Source organism: Acomys russatus, chromosome 3 (genome assembly GCF_903995435.1).
Source record: "Acomys russatus chromosome 3, mAcoRus1.1, whole genome shotgun sequence".
Classification (NCBI taxonomy): Eukaryota; Metazoa; Chordata; class Mammalia; order Rodentia; family Muridae; genus Acomys; species Acomys russatus.
Window position 1 is genome coordinate 48034556 of NC_067139.1, and position 25215 is coordinate 48059770.

Genomic DNA, 25215 nt, shown 5'->3' on the forward strand with positions numbered 1-25215 from the left:
TAAATCTTCAGTACATGACTTTCCCCACATCATTAAAGCCATTAGCCTGGGTCACATGTTTAACTTTATTCTCTCTCCCCTTGCCCTCTTTATATGTATCTACTCTTTTACCCGTGAGCCACTGAGTAATGTCGCTGGATTCAGCCACACAAGTCAAGATTATTATTACCATGTAAGGTATTTGCATGGTAAAGTAGTACACAAACATTTGTAGGGGCTTTGATGTTCTGTTCTGTCTATCACAGAATCATAAAAGAGTCTCATGGGGAAAATAGAACTTAAACTTAATGTTAAAACACAAAAATTGTGGCCTAGATTGATGGCTCAGTCTTCAAGAGGGCCTGACCCCCATGTTAAACAGCTCACAGCTAACTGTAACTTCAGCTCCAGGGAGCTTCAACAACTCTGTCCTTCACGGGCAGCTGCAACTCCAAGCACATACCCACACACAGACACCCAAATCCATACACATAATTAAAAAAAATGAATGTAAAAAATTAAAACTACAAAAAAATTGTGCCGTACTTCAGACAAAAACAACCCAAGCAGACAGGCAAAGAACACCTATAACTGTTTAGGAACAAGAGTTATAAGTAACGAGCTCTTGGCTAAAGAATTATAGGAGGTTAGAGAGGAAGACAAGGGCTTGAAGACAGGAGGCCTTGTGCACTGAGCTAAGGAAGGCAGGGAAGGACCATGGATAGGATAAAGTGGTGGAGGGAAGTAGTACAAAGGGAAAGACAGCAGAGTAAATCCTGGGTATCCTGGAGAAAGCTTCAGATGACAGGAACACCAGTGCCCTAGGACAGTGGCCTGTGATACAACACTTACATGAACTGTCAGGGTAAACAGCTATGAATGATATAAAGAATAAATAAGCAACAAAGTTAGGTGACTGACTGATGGACACAGGAATGCTGGCTGAATTATTTTGGTAATGGAACATGGGGAAGTAGGTAGAGACTGAGTATATCTCAAGTGACACTGTCTGCATAATTTCTAAGAGAATCTAAAACAAAGCAACAGCCTTGAGATGGTTGTTAAGCCCAGAGTCTTAAATCCATACCATGTATAAATTCTCTTAGTACTTAAACGGATTTGTTGTTTCATCTTCAGTGTTTTATTGGACCTACAGCATTAGGAAGTAACATTATAATAATCACTAAAAGGAACTGCTTCCTGTGAGGTGAGTTCTACATTCTCCACCTCTTTCTCCTTCCCTCTGGCCTTTGTCTACCAGTCCTTTCAGGGCACATAAGCACATCAGCTCATCTAAGCCAGATACAGAACACTCATCCTTTTACTTGAGCAATTGTGACACCTTCCTACATCTTAGTTCTGGCCTTTTCCTGGACATCTCTTCTAATGTCTTTCCACAAACCACTGCTTCTGCTAGACATTTGAATCTCATCCCAGCATCTGCCACATTCAATGGTGCAATTACAAGGGATTAGAAGGAGCCCGGGTCCTCAGTGTTCTCATCGTGAGACAGGCCCTGCTTGCCTTTGAATGCTTTGTGGTATGGATGGAGTTCAAGAGAAAGAGAGGTATCGCTAGGTTTGGCTAAGATATTCAGCCAGAGGGTCCAGGGGCCAGCTCCTTGATTGCCACTTACTTTCTGTGTGATGGTAAAGAGGCTGTCATGTTGTGAGCCTCAGTTTCTTCAGTGTAAACAATGATAGCATCTGTCATGCATGGATGCTGAGAAGATCACTTGATTTGATGGATGTGCAACATTTTACTCTGCACACTGCAAAAGGCCTCAAAATATCAGTTATTCTCTCGAGAACTTTACTATTCATAATTACTGTAGAGTAAAATAAATAACAAGAAGATTTTGTGTGTACATGCAAACACTTCATGAAGACCCTCCTAGTGTTGCCTGGAGGTCCTCTTACGGGCCTTTTCTTCCTCTCCGCTGCAGCTGCAATGGCTTTCTTTTTATTCCCCCAGGATGCCAAGTTCTTGTCCTTCTCCAAATTGTCTGCCCAGGATTCTCCCTGTTTCGCTCTTCCTCTTCCTATGTCTCGCTCTGTCTCCATCTTTCAGGCCTGAATTCTTTCCTCAAAGGATTCTCCCCTATTTACCTGATCAGAAAATGTGTCATTGTTGTCGATGTTCTCAACCTTCTTCTCTTACACCATAATTACAACGTTATATGTGTTGTTTATTTATTTGTGTATTGTATGCCACTCCTGACAGACATAAGTGCCGAAGGTGCCACAGCTTACACACACACACACACAGAGAGAGAGAGAGGGAGAGAGACAAGACAGAGTCAGAGAAACAGAGAGCTAGAAAAACAGAGAGACAGAAAGAGACAGAGAGCTGGGCCCCTAGGATGTAATCAATAAATATGTTTTTATTTTAAGAAAAGAAAGTCCTCATACTCTGATTAAAATGCGCTAGCAAAAGAAAAGACCATTCCAGGAAGGCATAGAATTATATCGATTAACCTTTAATTTAGGTCACCTAGCTGTGCATCAGTCCACAGGCTGAGTGTCCTCGTTATTGATATCAAAGGGAAAGAAAGAAAAGAAGGCACCCATCCTCCTCTGTACAATGATAGAAAGTAAGCAGAGACATTTCTTCCCAATGCTCATCCCCTCTTGTATCTGTTACAGTCAGGGAAATATGAAACAACAGATAGCAAATTTTTTTCATACTTCAGTGTGCATCTGTTAAAACACGTATCCCCAACTGGTCTGTGCAAAGGAAGGCGGAGCACCATAAGGTTTGGATGCCTTCAATGGGCCCCTTGGGTACCACTTTCAGTTCTCTGGAATGGGAAGTATGCTGGTGTGCATAGCCAGCCCCAGAACCATCATGAAAATGAATGGAGGCTGGCCTCTGATGTTCCACAGAGAAATAAATCAGCTGCCATGACATGGCATGCCTTGGCCCGTGCTAAGCACATCCTCAGGGACAGGTGTTTCCATTACCAATCAGTAGGATGCGGCTCAGAGCTATTGAGGTCTTCTATGTCCTTTTAGCAGGTTTCCCTGAAGGATTCTGTTATTTCCTTTTGTAATCCAGGATACAGCAAGTGTAAAATTACCGTGGGGTGTTTTGTTCTTTACCATTGCAATGAAGTGATTTTTTTTTTGGCCTTGTTAAAATAACACAAACAAAACAACAACAACAAACCCCCTCCAAACAAACAAAAAATAAATAAATACAAATCCTGGGGTTTCATAATAGATGTTGTTTTTAAACACACTGAGATAGTAAAAGTGGCAGTAAGTAGTGACATAATTCTAAAGAAATGGCTCATGGGATATAAATATGCATGAGAAGATTGAAAAATGTACAATAAGAAACCTAAGCGAATGACCTGGAAAGTATCTTGCAATGCAGATAACTAGCCCCCAAACGAAGACTTCGTATCTATAATTTGCCACCGGTTATGGTAGCTTGTCACTTGTGCTTCTTTGTAGCAGTGTTCGTTCTTACCATGAGCTCTTTGGGCGCCTAATTTGGGCTATTAGAGTACAGTAAGGAATATCCAGATTCATAAACAGTTTTTAAACATGTGTGTGGAGAATTTTCACTGGATTATGTCTAAAGATTGCCATAACTTCCCCCAGTAGAAACTGAAGTAGGACACCAGCCCACACTTTTCTGCCTGTCATCCCATTGGTGTTTATGATTTAAGAAGCTTGCGGAAAATGACTGCTGTGAGATTTCCCACAAAAGAGTTTCACTTCCTTCCAGTTCCAGGACAAGCCTGTTAAGGGAAAGCTGACTCCATTTTTCTTTTTAGTTACACAATGTTAGGCTTTGATCATATCCCTAGCTAAAGGTCAACTTGTTTTTTGTTTGGTTTGATTCCACCTCAATGAACTTGCAAATTACACGTTGAACATTGTTTCCATTGTTCTGAGAACTGACTGACCATGAAACATTTCATGGTATGTTAACTGTCTGACCATAAACCCATAACATGTACCTTTCCCGTGGCCATAAAAATAACTCCAAGATTCCACTTTTTAAACCACTTGCTTGTTTGCCATCAAAAGGCCTTTCTGTTACAGGTCTGAGCCACTTTCATTCTCCTGCTTCTGAGGAGAGTGTAAGTCTGACCTAGACAAGCAAAAAATTAACCTTGCAGTCTCTCAGTGTTAGCTCCTGGCTTTTGACACCATATGAAACTTTTATTTTCAAACACTGTCAAATTATTGTAACTCTCACCTCTCTTATTTTGCCCTAGCTTTTGCCCTTTACTCTGACATGTCTTATATGAATGAGGACATTTGTGTTTCTTTCATCCACTGTTTTTATGGTGGTGATGGGATCAAACCTGGAGCCTTAGGCATGCTAGACCACTAAACCCTTTCAATCTCACAGCCAGCTCCACTTTGCCCTCACTTGAATGACATTTTCTGAGCCTCTTAGATTACTTTGGCACAAACTTGTGAGTTTCTTCCTCACATCCCCTCCAGACAGGGTTTCTCTGTGCAGCCTTACCTGTCGTGGACTCGCTTTGTAGACCAGGCTGGCCTCGAACTCACATCAATACGCCTGCCTCTGCCTCCTGAGTGATGGGATTACAGGCCTATGCCACCATGCCTGGCTGAGTGCTGAGATTATAGGCATGCGTCACCATGCCCTGCTGTGTTTCTTCCTCTTTAGACATGATAAGTCTGTTTAACCAGTGCCTATAAAATGCGTGTGATGCACTAGACAGGCTCAGTCCCATGGTATTTCTAGACTATAGATCATTTTCTGCCTCTCTTCTGAGTTCTTCAAATTCCTGATGTCCTTTCTTCCTTGAATACATTGTTTGATGTCACTTTCATTTATAAGACACTTCCCTGTGGAACCTTCAAAGCTCCTCCTTCTCAGTCCAATAGGAGTCTTCTGTTAAAGTCTTCCACACTCAATATATTTATTGTGCATATGTTCCTGTATGAGAGAGTGGACAGGGGAATAGGCTCCCTTGAATTCCAGGCACATACTGCCATTCCCCACTTTCCTGGGGGATTTGAATTCATATCGTCTCTCTTGGCAGCAAGAGTCTTACCCATTGAGTGATCTCCCAGGCTTCTCTTGATCTCTTTCTTCCCTCAGTTGTCTTTGGTTCTCATGGGCAAATGAGACAACTCTGATGAAGCTTTAACTTTAAGGCAAGGGCTGCCTGTGCTTGGAGGACAGAGTTCCTAGAAATGGTCACTGTCCTTCCCTTACTGAATCTCATGGCCCATGTTTGCTGTCCCTTCTGCAGTGCTGAGATAGATGGTAAAATACTGATGCTCTGCTTATCACTATGTGAACCACCCTGTCTGCAGTACTCAGAAAGTAATGCCAATATAGTAAATCTTAAGTAATTTGATGCATTTTATTGCCACTTGGATTTAATCAATAGCAAGACATTATTGAAAAAGATGGTAGCATTTCCCCTTGGTATAGGAACGAATGACCTTCAGATAGCACACATAACCTGGTAGGCTATGGTGATTTTTATTCTCATTAAAGTATAATGAGAAAAACCCGTTCTTTCATAATGAGGCAGAACAAAGCAGGCCCTTAGAAAAAATCAATAAAAGATTATTAAGAATAAAAATGTTTGCTAAAGAGAGTATATATTCTTGTAAGTACTGTGGGCTTATAGTAGCAAGACAGGTATAGGTGGCTGACATTAGTAGGTACAACCCTCACGTATTTTGTATTTGTAGGCTTTTTTAAAACTTTATCCTTTTCTTCATTCCCTTCCTTTTTCCTTTTTTCCTCCTTCTTCAGACAGGGTCTTTCTTACTGTGTAGCCTTGGCTATCTTGAAACTAAGCCAGGCTGTCCTTGAACTCAGAGAGATCTACCTGCCTCTTCTGCCCCAGCCTCCAAAGGCTGGAATTAAAGGCATATACCACTATACCCAGCTACTGAATGCTCTTTTTAAAAATACAAAAGCAGTTTTTATGTATGTTAAGTTAAAATTACGCTGAATTCTGCCTCTGTAAACACTTAGGTTCATTTAGAACACGATATGATCATAATTTGTAAAGCATTTAATAATAGTACCCATCAAATATGCACAGCCACAGGATGATGTAATGAGACCTGCTTCTCCAACCACACCAGCTCATAGACAAGGGTCCTTCCATACTCTTCCATACATAGCATCTCATTTTCCCCATAAATGCGTTGTTATGCATCTCTCAATAGAACTCAATACAAACAACATTGCATTGTTTTACTACCTATAAAAATAGCAATAATTCCATATGATTTTAAGTATTTCATTATTCTGATTTTTCTTCATTTTCTAGACCCTAGACTTTAAAAATCAAAACAATGTAATAACCCTATGTTCTTAAAAAAAATTTATCTGTGAGCTCTTTTTGCTCTCTCCCCTATCATCTATATCTATCTTCCTCTATCATCTATATCTATCTATGTATCTATCTATGTATCTATCTATCTATCTATCCATCTCTATCATCTATTTATCCATCAACCTTTCTCTACCTCTATCTTTATCTCTCTCTATCCCTAGCTCCATCTCTACCTCATAAACACAGTTCTCTCCTCAGAGTCTCTCAGGGCTTTTCTGAATTCATCTAAGTACTGTCATTACACATTCTCTCCCTGCCCCCGCCCCCGCCCCCGCCCCCTGCAATTGCACTTAAAAGATTGTCCACATTTGTTTGATGTTTTTTTGCCCAGTGTATCAATATTGTGTACTGGTCTCTCATTTGAGGTATATAATATTTAATAATTTTTCATATTGTAACCTGCCGTCAATGAGTACAACTGGTTTGTTAGAGATTGTGTCTTATTCAGGCAAAGCTGCTATAACAAAATACCATAGGCTTGTTGAGTAAACATTAGAAATGAATATATTACAGGTTTTGGCAACAAGGAGACCCAGTTCAAAGTGTTGGAAGTTTGGGCTTTATGACAAAGCCTCCTCTGTGACTTTCTCCTCCCTGTGTGCCTACTGAGTGCATTTATAGAGCAAGATTAAAAGAGAGCTCTTTTTCCAGGTGGTAATGGTGCATATCTTTAATCCCAACACTCAGGAGGCAGAGGCAGGAAGATCTCTGTGAATTTGAGGCCAGACTAAGCTACAAAGTGAGTTCTAGGACAGCCTGGGCTGTTACAAAAAAGAAACCTTGTCTCAAACACACACACACACACACACACACACACACACACACACACACACACACATACACACACATACGAGGAGAGAGAGAGAGAGAGACAGAGACAAAGACAGAGACACAGACACAGACACAGACACAGAGACAGAGACAGAGACAGACAGAGACAGAGACACAGAGACAGAGACAGAGACACAGAGACAGAGACAGAGACAGAGCATGCTCTGCTGTGTCTTCTTATAAGGACACTGATCCTGCAGGATTACAGCCCAATCCATATGACTTCATTTATTATTTATTACTGATTTCTTTGGTGACCCTGTCTCCAAAGACAGACACATTAGCAATTGGGGTTTTTACATATTTTTGATGCATTTATTACCTGATTACAAAGGGGTAATATTTAACTTTATCATACCTTTTATGTTCTTCTTTTTGAGAGGGTTCCAAACAGGGTTTCTTTGTGTAGCCTTAGTTGCTCATTTTGTAGACCAGGCTGGCTTGGAACTTACAGTGATCTGCCTGTCTTTGCTTCCCAGAGTGTTGGGATTACAGGAGTGTGACACCACACCTGGCTACCTTTTTTTTTCTTAACTGAACATTTTTATAATGAGAATGCCTTTCCTACCTTTTGACAAACATTCTTAAAGAAAATAGGTGATGAATGGTAGTTTTTATAGTAGTTTTAGACAGTTCATCCACAAGTACTCTCCAGTAGTAGCCAATTAAACATTTGTTGATAGTGTAATTATGAACTTGTAGGTTTTGGTTACTCTTCTCCTCCTATGTGACTCTGGATGAGTCACTTGACTTCTCCAGAGCACAGCTTTCCTGGCTCTCAAAGCAGCAGCCACAGTCACTATGGCCCTTATACTTACAGACAGAAAGCAGGACTTTAGGATACTCCCCACCTGCTCTCCTAGAATTTCTGGCCATGTATACTGAATATTTTTCAATATGAAAATATGATTTTTTAAAGGGAAAAAGGAAAAAAATAAAGTAATAAATATGACTTTTTACTGAGACAATGATATGACTTTTTACTGAGACAGTGCCTCACTATATCGCACTGTCTATCCTGGAACTCACTATGTAGACCAGGCTGGCCTCAAACCCAAAGATCTGTCTGCTTCTCCTTCCTCAGTACTGGGATTCCATGCGTTCCATTGTACCCAGCTTGCACGCTATTTTTTGACTGTCTATCTAGATTTGTTCCTTTTCCATTAAGAATAAAAATTGTATATCATGGTAGGTTTCCTACTGTTAAAGGGTTAGCTCCTAGGGAAACATTGTGTTTGAGATCTAGAACACTGATTTGCCAGTCAAGAGGCATAAGGACCAAAACAACTATGTTCATGTGTTCAAGGAGATTGCAGAAAAGCAGTTTCCACTGAGGTTTTCAAAGGACTAGGACAGAGAAAGATACACAAACCTGGGTGCATAACTAGTTACATGTTCAAAAGTATTCTGAATAGAAATGATTATAGAAAACTTCCAGGTTTCCATCCATAAATAATGAGCATTGATACAATGTCTGTCTATACATGTGGGACTGTCCTGGCTAAGCCTTGTGTGTCATTTAGCAACAAGGATAGAGTATCTTCCCCTTTAAATGGATTGCTGTTATTCTATTAATGGCAGCATGTACTTTCATTAAATAAGAGAATTTTTTTTTTAAGGAGAAGAGAGGAGATGAGCATAATGACTGCTTAATGACTCTTCTGTCTAGTGAAAAGATGTTAATTGAATGCATCCAATTGATCACGGATCAATATTTTTTCCAAAATAAGCAGAAGGTATTCTAAATTGCTTTGTGGGTACAAATACAACTGTGTCTGATGAAATATTTAAACTTAAGAAGGCATGCTAACTACTTTGAATTTGAACAGAACTGGATCTAGCTGGAATTTTATTTTCTGTTCAGAGAATCCTGGCCCTTGCTTTCTAGGCCTTCTATAAAAACAAAATGACTGAAGGCTGTGAATCACCTTCAGTTTGTGATAGTGTGGATTCTGGCAAAAAATGGTCTCTGCTCACACATCTGAACAAGCACCACTGACCTGCAAAATGGTGACTGAGTGCCGTGAGTTCATTTTACTCATTTTTCTGTCAACTAGAAGTATGTAGTTAACATTTTTAGAGACTAGATTTTTCTGTGTAGCCTTGGCTGTCGTAGACTTACTTTGGCTGCCTTCGAATTCACAGAGATCCACCTGCCTCTGCCTCCCTGAATGCTGGGATTACAGGAGTGTGCCACTGCACCTGGCTTTGTAGTTAACATTTTTGTTATCAACTATTTTCTGTAGTGTGCTAACATACACATAGGGGTCTGTGAGTCTGTTTTTTCTGTTACTGTAGCAAAGTACCCAAGGCTAGAACTTTTTTTTTTTTTTTTTTTTTTTTTTTTTGGTAAGCTTAGTTAGCTAAAACTTGGGAGACTGTAACCTTTTACAGTGTGGCCATAAATGAGACGGCCTCCACTATATTGTTTCTCAGGCTCATTGGGGCAGGAAGGTACACAGGAGAGAGGAAGCACAAGGCCAGATGGGAAGCAGGGTAATGAGAAATATATCCTTCTCACTTAAAATACCCATGCAAGAACTAACCAGGGTCTCACAGTAACTACCTTGATCGAAGGACTCTGCCCTGTAGTGACAAGTCTGAATTTACTCCGTATAATTGCTAAAAGGCTATTTCAATTTGTCGTTATAAGAAAATTTGTTTTTACGTGGCAGATATACATGTTTATTCAAAAAATCCAAGTAACACAAAACAATTAAAAGAAAATTTCTATTTCTAATTCCATTTCTTAATAGTAATAGCTAAGAGCCCTCAAATACTCTCTTTCTAGCCCTCTCCAGGGAAAGTGGATCTCTATGTATCTGTATGAATACCTTCTTCTCTAAATGCTGTGTTACACTTGACAGAAGGTTGTGCACAAGGTTTCACTTTCTAACAACTATTCATTCTTTGTAAATATCATAATTTTTTGAGATTATAATCTAGTTACACAATTTCCCCCTCCCCTTTTTTTTCTCCCTCAAAACCTTTCCACAAACACCCCTACCCCACTATCTTTCCAATTTCATGTCCTCTTTTATTTTCATTGCTGTTACACACACACACACACACACACACACACACACACACACACACACTCAGGGCTGAGTATTTGGTACTTGTTCACTCATTGCTAAATGGCGTGCTCTTTCCTGGGGAAAGACAATTTCTTCCATTCTCCGTGCTCCTTGTTTGCCTGTAGTTCTTCGACTCGTGCTGAAATCTTGTGAGCTTTTCCCTGTCTACATAAACATGTCTATTGGTGTTACCCTCTTTCAGCTGATGGTTAAGCAACTGTGTTGGGGAGACTTCGTGACATTGCTGTGAGACACAGTCTCACAGCAACTCCTCCCTCTTCCCCTGTCAATCCTTCTGCTGCTCTTCCAGAATAAACCCTGAGCCTTAGGTGCATGTTGTAGATGTACCAGTTGGGACTGGGCTCCACAACCTTTTGCATTTTGATCCATTGTGGTTTTCTGCAGTGGTCTCTGTCTATTGCAAAGTGAAGCTGCTTTGATGAGGATAAGGGCCACACTTGTCTGTGGGTATAAGGAAAATAGTTAGAATGTAGTTAGAGATTATGCTGGCTTAATAAAGTGCCAGTTGTAGGTTTACCAAGACCCATGACCTCACTAACCCTTGGTAGCTGCTAGATTTTCAGTACCAGTCATGATTTTCTTCTTGTTAAGGGGATTGTTAAGTCCAACTAGAGAGCTGTTAGTTACCACCCAGGTATGGATGTCAACTACTGCACCCTTAGAATTTTCATACCATGCTGGTCATTGCTGTGGTCCGTGCATGTCATAGCTGGCTAGGGCTGTTGGTTGCATCTCTCTTTTGGAAGTTTGAATGGCATCCTTTGGTACTATGAAAGCTAGTCCCCAGAGAAGATGAGGCTTTCACGTTAGTTCAAGATATACACTGTTTACATTCCTTGCATATCGCCACCTGCTACAGCTTTCCTTCATGATTTTATTTTATTTTATTTTTTGTAAGCATGAAGCTAATTTCTAAATGCCATTATTATTTCTACCTAGTATTTATTTTAAAGATTTGTGACTACTTTATGCGGGAAAATAAAAATCAAGTACAAATTGCAATTTCAGTTTACTTAACTCAGGGCACAAAGGCACAGGACCCTGTTAGCACTGCCAAGGAAAGGATGTTTGAAAGTAAGAAAGCAAGCCAACACCCCCAGCTGTGGCAGGCTAGCAGTTAAAAGGAGGGGCTTGTCAGGTATAATTGGCACAATACGCTCACAGCAGGCTGTTTAAATATTCAGAGCAGCACTCCTCATCCCCCCCCCCCTTCCCCTGCTGCCCCAAGGAAGGCCTATGATGCTATGGAAAGGAGGCTGGGATGCTGAGGCAGGCATCCAGCTTTTTCCTACAGATGCTCCTTCTACCCTCTCTTGGCCTTCTGAATCTTGGAGTGGGAGAGAAAGCCTCTTCAGCAGACCTGCAGCAGTTACTTCTGCATAAATCTTTGCATTGCATGCTTCAAGTCACCGCCTTGGGAAGGGAGACCATAGGCTTTAAAGAAAGGCAGATCTGAACCCAAACAATTTCACTTAACAGTAATCAATGTGACTTTGGTTGTGCTGTTTGGCCTTCTTTTCCTCACCTGTGAAATGAGGATATGCACTGTTGAGTGGATTGATAATATACTCACAGACAAAACTGACAATGAGAATCAATCAAATGCCGAAGTGTGTGCGCACATGCATGTGTGTGTGTGTGTACACATACATGTTGGGGTGTATATGTGGTCACAGGACAACTTCAGGTATTGTTTCTTGGCAGTCTTCCACCATTTGCTTTCAACAAGGTCTTCTATTACCCTGGACCTTTGCCAAATAGGCTAGGCTAGATGGCCAGGAAACTTCCAGGGAAGTGCTTGTCTCTGCCTCCCATCTCACCATGACTGGAATTATGGTCGCCCACCATACCACCATAGCCAATTCTTTTATTTTCTTGGCCTTCAAACTCAGGACCTTACATTTGTGGGCCAAGTACATTACATGCCTAGCCATCTCCTGAACCCCAAGTGGGGGTATTTCATTATTCCCACTGTTATCAATATTCACTTGGTAACAGTAATGACTCACCTATAATATTTCAGCACAGGAGGACAACAGACATATATGGAAACATAGTCTTGTTCACACAGGGTTTGTGCATTGTTTACAAGAGTGAAACCCATTCTCCTTTTCCAGCTGTTTCCGCTTTACACGGCCCCTAGCGAGGCTTTGTATACTGTATCCATCTGCTCACACCACCCCTGGCGGAAACCTACAACCTGACAAGAATGAGGCAGCTTCACAAACTGTTGACAAACAGCCTGTTGCTTGGCTTTTTAGAACATAAGCTATCAGCTACCATCATAGCAACATAGACTTCAGTGTCACAGCGTGAAAGCAGTCATGGGGTGTGCCTCATGCAGAGAGGCAGCTGGGGATGGCATAGGAGCCATAGTGCTCAGATGCTACCTGAAGCAATACGTAACAGATGTCTGCCTGCTTCTACACGAGTCAGTCCAATTGATCCATTTAGTTTTGTCTCCAATTGTACCAACTGCCAAGCCCAAGTGCTAATCTGTGTCACATGTGCACCCATATCCTAGTTGCCAAGCTAGGAAGACTATTGCATCTTGCAAGTCCTCCTTCTAAATGCCTCAACCTATTCATCTAAGGGAGAAGAAGAGAAGGAAGAAAGGACAAGAGGAAGGGAGAGGGGAAAAGAATTATAGGGAAAATAGAAAGGATACAAGGCCTGTTCTCATTGGCTAGTGAGATAGCCACATGTGTTTGTGAGAGAAACAGGAGGATGCTGGAGAATCTCCAGTTGCTCTCATGATATATCTCTGAACAGTTTGACTGTTAGCTCTACTCTTGTGGCAAACATTGCTTTCCCCAAAATCCTGAAGCTGACAGAAATGCTGTCTCAGGAGGTCTGGGTGTCAGGATTCACACCTCAACTCTACAGTGCTGGATGAGGTGAGGCAAGCAGCTTTTCCTGTCTAATCTCAGTTTCTCTAGTAGAGTGAGGTGAATAGCAATGACAGAGCAATGAGAAGAAGAGAAAAAAATGAATGAAATTTAACATTTGTTGGGAGCTAGGAGTCTACTATTTAATAATTACAGCAGCCCTGTGAAATACAAACTAATACTCTCAGCTTTTCACCATCGAATTGATGCAATGGCCCTGAACTTGCCTCCTTGTCTGTTACCTCCTTATCTGTCACATCAGCCATCCCCTCTACTGGAAACCATCTCTCCATCGATTTTTGTCTCATTCCACTCATTAGTTTCCCAGATGCTCGAATTGTAGCATCTTCGGGCATAACTTTCCATCTTACTCTCTTCTCCAAATTAGTGACACCATTTGTAGTTCTGTGCATAGCTGGGCAATGGCAGCAGCTGTATCTGTTTCCTGACATACTTACCTTTCTGTACTTCAATAATTGCTACATAACCATTGGGTTAATCGTGGCTTACTAGGAACTCATGTTTGGAGAAGTGATGTGATTTGCTTAGGGTTACCAAGCTAGAAATTGGACTCAAAGTCAGATGTGCTGTGTTCTGCCACCTACGGTAAAGGACTTAGGTGAACCACTGGAAGGAAAGCCACTGCACCTTCCTCTACAATACCATAGAATTCTCCTCTCTCCCATGCCAAAGAACCACTAGTCCTCTCTTTTCAGTGTGTTTTTGATGTTTCCTAATTACTTAGATGGTATATTTTGAGGGGGCTAATTTCACTTTTCCAAATACACAATTAACCATCTCTGGAATAAATTATTCAGTAAGCAGGATCTGATACCTCAGTGCTCTGCTTAATCCTTGCCAAACACATATGAGTTTGATATCAGTCATACCGTGTGCTTTCCCTTTAATCAGTGACAACAGTAGGGAATAAGAAACTTAACCAGAAAGCTACAGGTATCAAATGTAACTGGAGGATGATGTCTTGTCTTTGCAAAGCTTACTGAAGACTAGAGGAAAAACAAATGATGTGTGTGTTCGCAACAGGCTAATTCCTCCTTACCATCCATGTAGTGTTTCTGATCAGTTAGTAAATAACTATCATCCTATATTAAGCTCATTACATAGTGGTAACAATAATATCTTATGAAACAGTCTTCACTGTACATAATGTATTTACTCATTATAAGGTTAGCACAGTAACATTATTGTAAGAACTTTCTTCTTTTTCTTTTATATATATACTTATATATTTTATATAAATATAATATTATATATAAGTATACATATAAGCATATATATAAACACATACACACACACACACATGTGAATGTGTATGTTTTTTGAGACACGGTTTCTCTGGGTAGCCTTGGCTGTCCTGAGCTTACTTTGTAGACCAGGCTGGCCTCAAACTCACAGAGATCCTCCTGCCTCTGCCTCTCAGAGTCCCGAGATTACAAGTGTGCATCACCACAACCATCTGTATGTTCTTTAAAGTTATCAAATACAGATATTAACAAGAATTGTTCTTATGGCATTCAGCTACAATATAATGTCCTCAAGGAATTTTTAAATGCAACTATTTGACATGATTATGCTATTCTGTCATATATTCAATACAGGGATATTAATCTTCACACACACACACATTGAGAACACCATCATGAGGAAAGAACGGCACATGCATTACATGTTTAACAGATAAGATACAGTAAGGAATGAGCAGACTTTCTCCATGTTACTTTAGACCTTATGACACCAGTCTCTGAAAGAGTTATTCTCACCAAAATATCCATGCGCACATGCTGCAAGGATCTGGAATATTCGCCATCATGAGGCACAATCCAGATGTAAGCATTGAGCAATTAGCACTACTTCTTTCTCATTGCTGTCAACACTGAGAGCTGATGGGAAGGGCCACTGAGCATTAGGTGGGACTGTGGAGTGGGCTGGAGTGCCCACTGACTACCCATCAGTCCCATACCCTGGGCAAGCTAGAGAGCAAAGAAAAGCAAAATGTAAAAACAGAGTTTCTTCTGACTGCATAGCTGTTGGTTCTCTAGAGCTGAGACTTGTTTAGATCTAGCTTGGGCTTACTTCTAAATTTCCTACTCTATTGCCTGGAAAAACTTATCACAAAACAGACTGTTTACAGTAACAACACTCATGAACATTTATTGCGTAGTCACACTATGCCAGGAGACCCTGTTCTATGGGCTCCACAGGCCTAACAAGTATGAATCCATTTGCATACACTATTCCCAATATAATATTTGTGTCACAGTTTAAAATAATGATTTTGAAAATGTATAAAACTGACACATATATGCAAAAGGGGTCCCCAAAACATTGCATACCCTGTGAGAGATTTACAATGTTTTGTTGTCACTAGCTAGTCTTTTTCTATAAATGCTAAATGGGCAATTGAAGAAGACAGTTCTTAAAGTGGTTTTTTCACCAACGGCTCCTCTGGTGGAAAGCACTCATCCACATTGTGAACTTTCGGGACAGACACCTGTCCAGGACAAGCAGACACCTCCATAATAGTTGTCTGCTTGTATCACAAAGAACAAAATAACTCAGGAGATTATTGCCAATGCTGTTTTATTGATGAGGAAACCAAGGCACAGTGATATTAGTTAATGTCCTCGCACATTATCCACTAGGGCCCCTGCACATAATCCACACAGTTTCTCTCACTCATCATCATCTTAGTTCTACTAATACTAAAATAAATTGGAATCTTTCTGTATGGGGTAGTCTGAAGTACATTGATATGGCTTTCTTTGGGTATGATCAGGGAATTCTTTTCAATTTATGTGAACTATGAAGTAACCAAGTCTAGCATTTTCTTAATTCTCATGTTAGGACTCCCTCCCTCCATCCGCCCACCCCCATTGACTTGTCCCCTGCCTAGCAAACGTCTTTGAGTTCATGCTCCTACTTTTTGGTGTCTTCCCCACAGATCCATATTTCCACCAGGAAAATGTATGGCAGCAACTCAGACACTGAATCTTCCAATACTTAATTTAAAAACAACAGCCAACACAGAGATATAACCATGTGTGGACTTGAGGCAACGCACTGTGAGCTCTCCTGCTCTGAAGGGAACCACTTACTTATTTGTTCTCCACTTCCCTAGCTCTAGATTTGTCAGGTCAAGCTTTTACAAAATGCAGCCTACAAACAACAACAACAAAGACCAACCAACCAGCAAAGAAACAAAACGAAAACAAACAAACAAAACAAGGAAACATTTATCAGGAGGCATCCACAATCACGTCCCCCAGTCTTTGTCTATAGAATTATTCCATGGCCCCGTGAGGCATGGCACTGCTTCACACACTAGCAGTCATTTTTCCCTGTCCAAGCAGCGTTTCTTTAACTGACTGAACTGTTCTTTAGACCCTCTTCCAGCCTACCCTCCTCCTAATGCTCATCCTCCTCCAGCTCGACAGGATGTGATGCAGCTCTACAGAGATGCTAAAACCTCTTTCCTCCTTGACACGGAGCTTCTGGTTATGTTTTATTATTGTTTTGTTTTGTTGCTGTTTTAGATCGCCATCATCTTAATAGCTGCCTTTTCCTTTCTTTTGCTCTTGGCAGCTTTTTGCAATCTTTGCATTTGCAACATGTGGCGGCTATTCAGGAGGCCTGCGGCTGAGTGTGGACTGCGTCAACAAGACAGAGAGTAATCTCAGCATTGACATAGCCTTTGCCTACCCGTTCAGGTAAGGAATGGTGCTCCGTGATTGGCAAGAAGCTGCCTTCCTTCTGTGATTTCTGGTAGAGAAATGAAGGCTGGATAGGAAGAAATTCTGCTTGAAACCACAAAATGTCCTTCCCAGAGTGTACTTACCCCTGCACGCTGAAAGGATTTTCTAACTATACCTTCAATACAACATTGACTGTCCTCCAAAATGAAAGCCTTCCATTATGGCCAAGTGTTGGGGGCTAACAACAGAGAGACCCCACTTACACAATTATTTTCTCCAACTTTAAGAATCCTCACATTCAGCTGGGCCTGGTTGTGCACACCAATAATCCCAACACTTGGAGAAGCAGAATAGGCAGATCTCTGTGAGTTTGAGGCCAGCCTGGTCTGCAAAAGTAAGTTCAGGACAGCCAGGGTTACACAGAGAAACCCTGTCTTGAAAAGAACACACCACCAATCAAGAAATTTCTCACATCCTATCTAGATTTGTGGGTTACCTATAATTTTATATTGATTATCAGTTCTGGATGATAATGTATTTAGTGATGTTACTATCTAATAGTGCATCTATGTACCAGATAAATACTACTGAGATGAGTACCTGTTCAATCTCCTTTACTCTCACAGTGACACTTTGAGAGAACTCCCATTACTGTCATCAGTTACATCCTGGGATGCTGAAGGAAAACTTCATTTCTCCCTTACTCTGCTATTTAGAGTTTGAGTCCTCTAGCTTGAAGGAATTCATATCTCTATTGATATACTTGTTTATTGAAGAATGGGGGGGGGAGAGGAAGAAGGGAAGAAGATAAACTGATAGAAATAACCTTTCAACCACTTTATCAACTCCATGTCTGTTCCATGCCCATAAGATAATGGCAGATTCCCCTCAGAGCTTGTTTCCAACCTCACATCTTGTGGCTCCAGACCCTGAGAACAGGCTAATTTCATTCAATTTTAAAATTGTTTATTCCTGTAAAGCTCTCCAATAACTGACATCAGTTAACTCTGGGGAGAGGTGTTGAGCAACGTTCAACAGTGCTTTTGGTGTATTATCAATATACTCTCTTGTTCAGCTTATATTAACATTACCTTCTATGGGCCTGACACTGGCTCTTTAATTACAAAGAAAGTCAAAGTCAACCTTTAAAACCTTTTGTAAGCTGGTAAGTACAGTATTTTTTTAGAAACATTTTCATGAACTATAAGACTGTCACTAAAGGAAAGAAAAATGAAGGAAGAAAAAGGAGGAAGAAAGAGGGGAGTAAAGGGTAGGTAGAAGATGGGAGAAAAGAATTGGGGAGTGTGATGAAACAAACTCAAGAAATCCAATGTATGTTTTAAGTCACTGAGAGACTCATTGTTTCCCAAACATATTCTCCATGGAAATTCTTCTCCCTAGTAAGTAGCTGAAAGGCTTCACAAATTATGGACTATATCCTTTTAATATTTTGGCTTCATAAACATTTCCTAGCCTAAGACAAAAGTGCTTTTATTCATAGGCAATGAAGCATAAGAAATGATGTTTTTACCAACATTTTGAAGGATTAAGAGAATAGAACTGACGGCAATTTCAAATGCTGCTGCTCGAATGCTCTCCTCACTTACCAGAGAGTACAAAGCTCAGAACTGCCAAGCATTTCTCAGAGAAATTCATTATTAATATTTGTGTCATGCTGATAAAACGAGTATGAAGAAGCTAATTCTTCTGGAGGTTCTGTATGAAACCCTTGGCTTCTGGAGGAGAAAGACCAGATTAGTATCTGTTCACTGACCAATGTTCATGGTTAGGGCTAGATTGCTAGCCAAGATTTGTCAATGGCCAAGCAATGGGACCTGGCTGCTCAACATTATTCCTGGACTCATAATGTCTGCATTGCTTCCACAATGATCCCTGATAATGAGCTACTAGGAGTGGGTACCCTCACAGTCAACCCTGTAAGATCTAGAACAGCCACCTAGTAAACACTGCAGAAAGCACGTGCATTCCTAGTCTTGCTCTCAAACTGGAGAAGAGCAGTTAAGAGAGCCATCTGCGTGAAAACCAGCAACTAGGCTCAGGTGGGGATGGAGAGTAAGGGGTTCATTTCCTGTAACCCTGTGAGGAATGGAAAGACTTAGCAAGCAAACAGTTTCCAGCATGGGCTTCTCCATTGCTTTCCCAAGACTGCAGAGTCATGCTGCTGGCCCACTGAAGGGCTTCTGGAGAAACTGGGTAAAGATAGTACCTCCACCTTTAAGTATAGCAGTCCCTTCGTTTGGAAATACTTTTACTACAGATCTGAAGCAAAAAATGTTCAACCATTTTTTAACTCAGAATTTTCTATCAAATGCCACCTTACTCAGGAGTTCTTATACAAACCGGGTAAAAGTCATTGAAATCATTAATGTAAGAAAAGAAGAAGCCTGAAATACTTACCCACTTCCATTCTCTCCCTGCCAGGCAAATGGCCTAAACTATAACTACTGAACTATAACGGGCCATGTAAAATAACTCCTAGATTTCCCAGGAGCTATGTATGCTCCCTCATTCTTCATAAAGAAGGAAAGTAAATTTTGCCTCTCTCTTTACCATGTCTGCTCATTAAACACACCTCCACTCCCACAGAACACCTTGCTCTGCTGTCCCAGGAACACGCATGTAGGAGAAGTGTTTAGCTAGCAGTTTCAGCTCCATATTTAGACACTGAGAAATGCTACGCCCTTCTCCTGTTGAGAATGTTCTCAAGAGTAAGCAAGAATTTACATGGGTTATTGTGTTTTCCAAAGACTCAATAAGCCACCGCCACTGATTTGATCCTAATCCTTGAATTAAGATGTGGGCCTTTAGTAGCTTCTCACTGTTTACTTTACTTACAAACACAAGGGATATGTAAACTCAAGTGCAAAGTCATTGAAACAGAAGATAGTTTACACTGACAGGTCAAAACACCTACTTAGCTGGTTATCACCAAGGACTTTGGCTAATAAGGTAATGTCAATTAGAAAATCCTGGATAACTCAAATGCTGCTTCTAGTAAACATACCAAAATTTGTACTTCCTCTACACTACCTATGTGCACATATTTACTTCTACTTATCCAGAGAGGATTGCTACTCAGCAATATATTATTTTACTACAGAACTAAGACAACTGCCACCGACCTCCCTTTTGGCTTGTGGTTAAAACAAACAGGTGATTGCTAACCATTTTCCTATTTCCTATACAGTGTTATGATGGTGTGAAATTTGTTTGACATTGGAGGGAGTGGGTTTTTGGATCTTATATTCATAGCATGTCCCTGAAGTGTAACACAAGGCTGCTCATTTTAAGGTACTTAGTATATGTGAAGAGCACCCACCAGAAGAATGTACATATTTTGAGTTAACACGTGATCCGGCAAGAAGGAGGTCAGGATTGTGCATTTCAGGGGCTATGCATGGGTGGAAATAAACACATTAGGGGCAAAACAGTTTACAAATTTAAAACATCCATATAGTAAAATGCTAGACAGCCATTAAAACATTTTCTTAAAATGGTTTTTAAAGATGGCTGAGGTGCTTGCTGAACAAATACAAGGCCATGTATGTAATGCTTTGTGTTTTTTTTCCCCACCCTAGCTTATTGGAGTAAAAATTGCCATTTGTCACATATTTAACATGCCCCTCTCTCATTTTTTGCTGTACTTCAAAGTTTGTGCAAGCCCACCCTTAAGTACCTTGTCTCTAGTTATAGGAACTTGCCTGGCTAACAGGCATGGAAAGAAAGAAACCCTGGGAAAAACATCCTTGACAGCCACAAGTGGTACCCCACATGTTGAACACCAAGGCATGTTCTATTCTATAGACTTTCTCAGAGATACCCTGGACGGTTCCACCTTATAAAAACCTAACCATCTTTCTCATTAATTAGTTTATATATTCACTTCACATTGGGTCCCAGATCCCTCCCTCCTCTCCTCCTGGTCCCACCATTCTCTTCCACGTTTCAGCCATCCCATTCTCCTCAGAAAACAGAAGCCCTCCCACCAACACCCAGGCACATGAAGTCCCCTCAGGAATAAGCACATCCTCTTCCACTGAGGCCAGCTAAGACAGTCTAGCTGGGATAAAATGCTCCTAAAGCAGGCAACAGAGTCCGTGTCAAAGACAACTCTGTTGGCTCTTGTCCTTAGCAATTAAGTTTTATTATGAATTTATTAATCAAAGGTATCTTCCTTACAACCTGACCACTTTAAGTGAGAGGGAAAGGCAGTTAAAGAGAACAAGAATAAACCTTCCAGGAATCGGTTCTGTGGGGCAAATTTCTTAGCGTCTCTGGGCCTGTAGGCAGATTCTCTCCCAGATGGAAGTAATTCACACCACCGCAGAACAGCCTTGTCCCTCCTCTTCTCCGCTTCTCCCAGTTGGTCTGCCACCCCTGGACTCTCCTCCGGTTCCCTCCTCCACTTAATGGTCGACTTGCAACACAGTAGTCCTTAACTCTGGACCCAGGATGGTGGCCCCTCAGTTCATCACAATGTCCATCTCAATGGAGAATCTGTGGTGTTTCCAAGGGGCAAAGCCTGCCAAGATTGCTTTCACCTGAGGTAAAGCCTGTCAAGACTGCTTTCACCTGAGGTAAAGCCTGCCATCCTTCCACACAACTCCATTTCAATTGCTAGGGGGTCCAGTGAAGGCCCAGCTTCCCATCATCTATGTATGCATAGGGGACCCAGCTCTGGTCTGGGCATGGTCTCTGGTTGGTGGTTCTGGCTCTGTGAGCCCCTATGGTCCTCGGTTAATTGATGCTGTTGGTCTTCTTGTGGAGTTCTTGTCCACTCTGCATCCCTCTAACCTTCCTCCAGCTCTTCCATGAGACTTTTTGAGATTTGCCTAAAGTTTGGCTGTGGGTCTCAGGCTCTGTTTCCATCAGTTGTAAGATGAAGCCTCTCAGAAGACAGTTATGCTGGGTTCCTGTCTGCAAGCATAGCAGAGTATCATTAATAGTGACAAGGGCTGTCTCTCTCCATTAGGAGGGTCTCAAGTTGGGCCAGTCATTGTTTGGCCATTCCCTCAATCTCTGTTCCATCTATATCCCTGTACATATTGTAAGTAGGATAAATTTGGGGTCAAAGGTTTTTGTGGGTGGGTTGGTGTCTTCCTCCCTTCATTGGTAGTCCTTCCAGGATATAGAAGATGGCCACTACAGTTTCCATGTGCCCTGCTTCTAGGAGTCTCAACTAGAGTCACCTCTATATATTCCCAGAAGCCTACTCTGTGGCAGGTCTCCAGCTTGTTCCAGAGATGCCCTCCATTATTTTCCCTTCTCCCTTCTAGCCCTCTCACCTCCCACCCCTATTTTCCACATACCTGATTCACACTCTTATTCCCCTCCCTACCACCTCGCTCACCCAGTTCTCTCTCTTCATCTCTTTCCAATGTCTATTTTATTTCCCTTTCTGAGTGAGAGTCAAGCATCTTCCCTTAGGCCCTCCTTGTTACTTAGCTTTTGGGTCTATGAATTGTAGTGTGGCTATCCCATACTATATGGCTAGTATTTACTTATAAGTTAGTACATACCATATGCGTCTTTCTGGCTTTGAGTTACCTCACTCAGGATATTTTCTATTTCTATCCATTTGAATGTAAATTTCAAATTTTCCTTGTTTTTAATTGCTGAGTAATATTCTATTGTGTAAATGTACCACAATTTCTTTGTCCATTCTTCAGTTGAGAGACATCTTGGTTGTTTTCAGATTCTGGCTGTTACAAATAAAGCTGCTATGAACATAGTTGAGCAAATGTCGTGTTGTATGGTAGAGCATCTTTCGGATATAAATGCCCAGGAGTGGTATGGTTTGGCATTGAGGTAGAACTATTCCAAATTTTCTGAGATAGTGCCAGATTGATTTCCAAAGTAGTTGTACAAGTTTGCACTCCCACTAGCAATGGAGAAGTGTTTTCCTTGTTCCACATCCTCACAAACAAGTGCTGTCACTTGAAATTTTGATCTTAACCATTCTGATGAGTTTAAGATGGAATCTCAGAGTCATTTTGATTTGCATTTCTCTGAGGACTAAGGATGTTGAGCACTTCTTTAAGTACTTTTTGGCCATTAGAGATTCCTCTGTTGAGAATTCTCTGTTTAGCTCTGTACCCATTTTTAATTGGATTATTTGGCTTGTTGGTGTTTAATTTCTTGAGTTCTTTATATATTTTGGATATTAGCTCTCTGTTGGATATAGAGTTGGTGAAGATCTTTTCCCAATATGTTGCCTGCTGTTTTGTTCTATTGACAATGCCCTTTATCTTATAGAAACTTGTCAGTTTCCATTTATTTCAGGTCCCATTTATTAATTGTTGTTCTTAGAGCCCGAGCTATTGCTATTCTGTTCAGGAAGTTGTCTCCTATACCAATGTGTTCCCCACTTTTTCTTCTATTATATTTAGTGTATATGGTTTTATGTTGAGGTCTTTGATCCACTTGGACTTGAGTTTTGTGAAGGGTAATAAATATGGATTTATTTTCATTCTTCTACATGCAGACATGCAGTTAGATCAACACCACTTGTTGAAGATGCTTTCTTTTTTCCAGTGTATGATTTTGGCTTCTTTGGCAAAAATCAAGGGTCTGTAGGTATGCTCATTTTTTTCTGCACCTTCAATTTGATTCTTTTGATCAACCTGTCTGTTTATATGCCAACACCATGCAGTTTTTGTTACTGTTGCTTTACAGTACAACTTGAAATTATGGAGAGGTTCTTTTATTGTACAGGATTGTTTTCTATATCCTGGGTTACTTATTTTTCCTTATGAAGTTGAAAATTGCTCTCTCAGGGTCTGTAAAAAATTGTGCTGTAATTTTGATGTGAATTGCATTGAATATGTATATTGTTTTTGGTAAGATGGCCATCTTTACTATGTTAATTATACCAATCCATGAGCATGTGAGATCGTTCCATCTTCTGATTTCTTCTTCAATTTCTTTCTTCAAAGACATGAAGTTCTTGTCATAAAAGTCTTTCATTTGTTTAGTTAGAGTTATACCAAGATATTGTATATTATTTGTGGCTATTGTGAAGGGTGTAGTTTCCCTAATTTTTTTCTCAGCCCACTTGTTGTTTGTATACTGATTTTTTTTAATTAATTTTATATCCTGCTACTTTGATTAAGGCATTTTATCATATGTAGGGGGTCCCTAGTAGAATTTTGGGTGTCACTTATGTATACTATCATATCATCTGCAATTAGAGATACATGACATCTTTCTTTCCAATTTGTATTCCCTTGATCTCCTTTAGTTGTCTTATTGCTCTAGCCAGGACTTCAAATACTATGCTGAATACATATGGAGAGAGCGGGCAGCCTTGTCCTGTCCCTGATTTTAGTGTAATTGCTTTAAGTTTCTCTCCATTTAACTTGATGTTGGCTATCAGCTTGCTGTATATAGCCTTTATGTTTATGTATGTGCCTTGTATCCCTGACCTCTCAAAGACTTTTATCATGAAGAGTATTGCATTTTCTCAAAGGCTTTTTCAGGATCTAATGAGATGATCATGTGGTTTTTCCTTTCAGTTTGTTTATATGGTGGATTACATTGATAGAGTTTCATATGTTGAACCATCTCTACATCCCTGGGATGAAGCCATGGCAGATGATGTTTTTTATGTGTTCTTGGATTCAGTTTGCAAATGTTCTATTGAGTATTTTTGCATCAATGTTTATGAGGGATAGTGATCTAATTTTTTAGAAACTTTGTGTGCTTTAGGTATAAGGGTGACTGTAGCTTCATAGAATAAGTTTGGCAATGTTCCTTCTGTTTCTGTTTTGTAGAATAGTTTGAGGGGTATTGGTAGCTTGTCTTTACTTATTATTATAGGACCTTTGTGTTTCTAATGAAACCCTCCCAGACTGGCAGAACAGAGAAATCTGCCACATTATCATGCCATTGGAGAGATTATTTAGCATCTCTAGCTGGAGAGGGAGACTCAGCATGAGCCATAAGATCCTGAAAACAGAGACCTCAAGGATTGGATATTCACATTAACATAAAGACAAGCAGGGCTGCTCAGTTGTCACTGACTGAACAGGACCTCTTCCCCTTAAGTGAGTCTAGCCCTTCCCCTCTGGCTCCCTATTCCTCTTTGGAGTATTTGAATAAATGCAACTGAACAAGAAAGCTGTGGCATCTGGGCCTTTACACTATATTACCAGCTCTTCCAGAGCTGAGGTGGGAGGAGACCCCTTTACAAAGATTCATATTCATAGGTAGTGGAGATAAACTCTTCCTTTTCTCCCTACTATTGAGCCAATGAGGGAGATACAGGTAGTAAAGGCTGCAATATTTTCTATCTTGTGTTCTAGAGATGTTGTGTCTACAGTTGGTATTTTGTT

General features: G+C 40.6%; 1 protein-coding gene across 1 annotated transcript in view; it reads left to right on the forward strand.

Annotated features, from left to right (window-relative positions):
• Nucleotides 1-25215, forward strand: part of Synpr (synaptoporin) — a 315387-nt gene that overhangs the window by 173693 nt on the left and 116479 nt on the right. The window contains exon 3 of the mRNA XM_051139857.1: nucleotides 16752-16876. Coding sequence (XP_050995814.1) covers nucleotides 16752-16876 — 125 coding nt within the window. The remainder of the gene's footprint in view (nucleotides 1-16751; nucleotides 16877-25215) is intronic.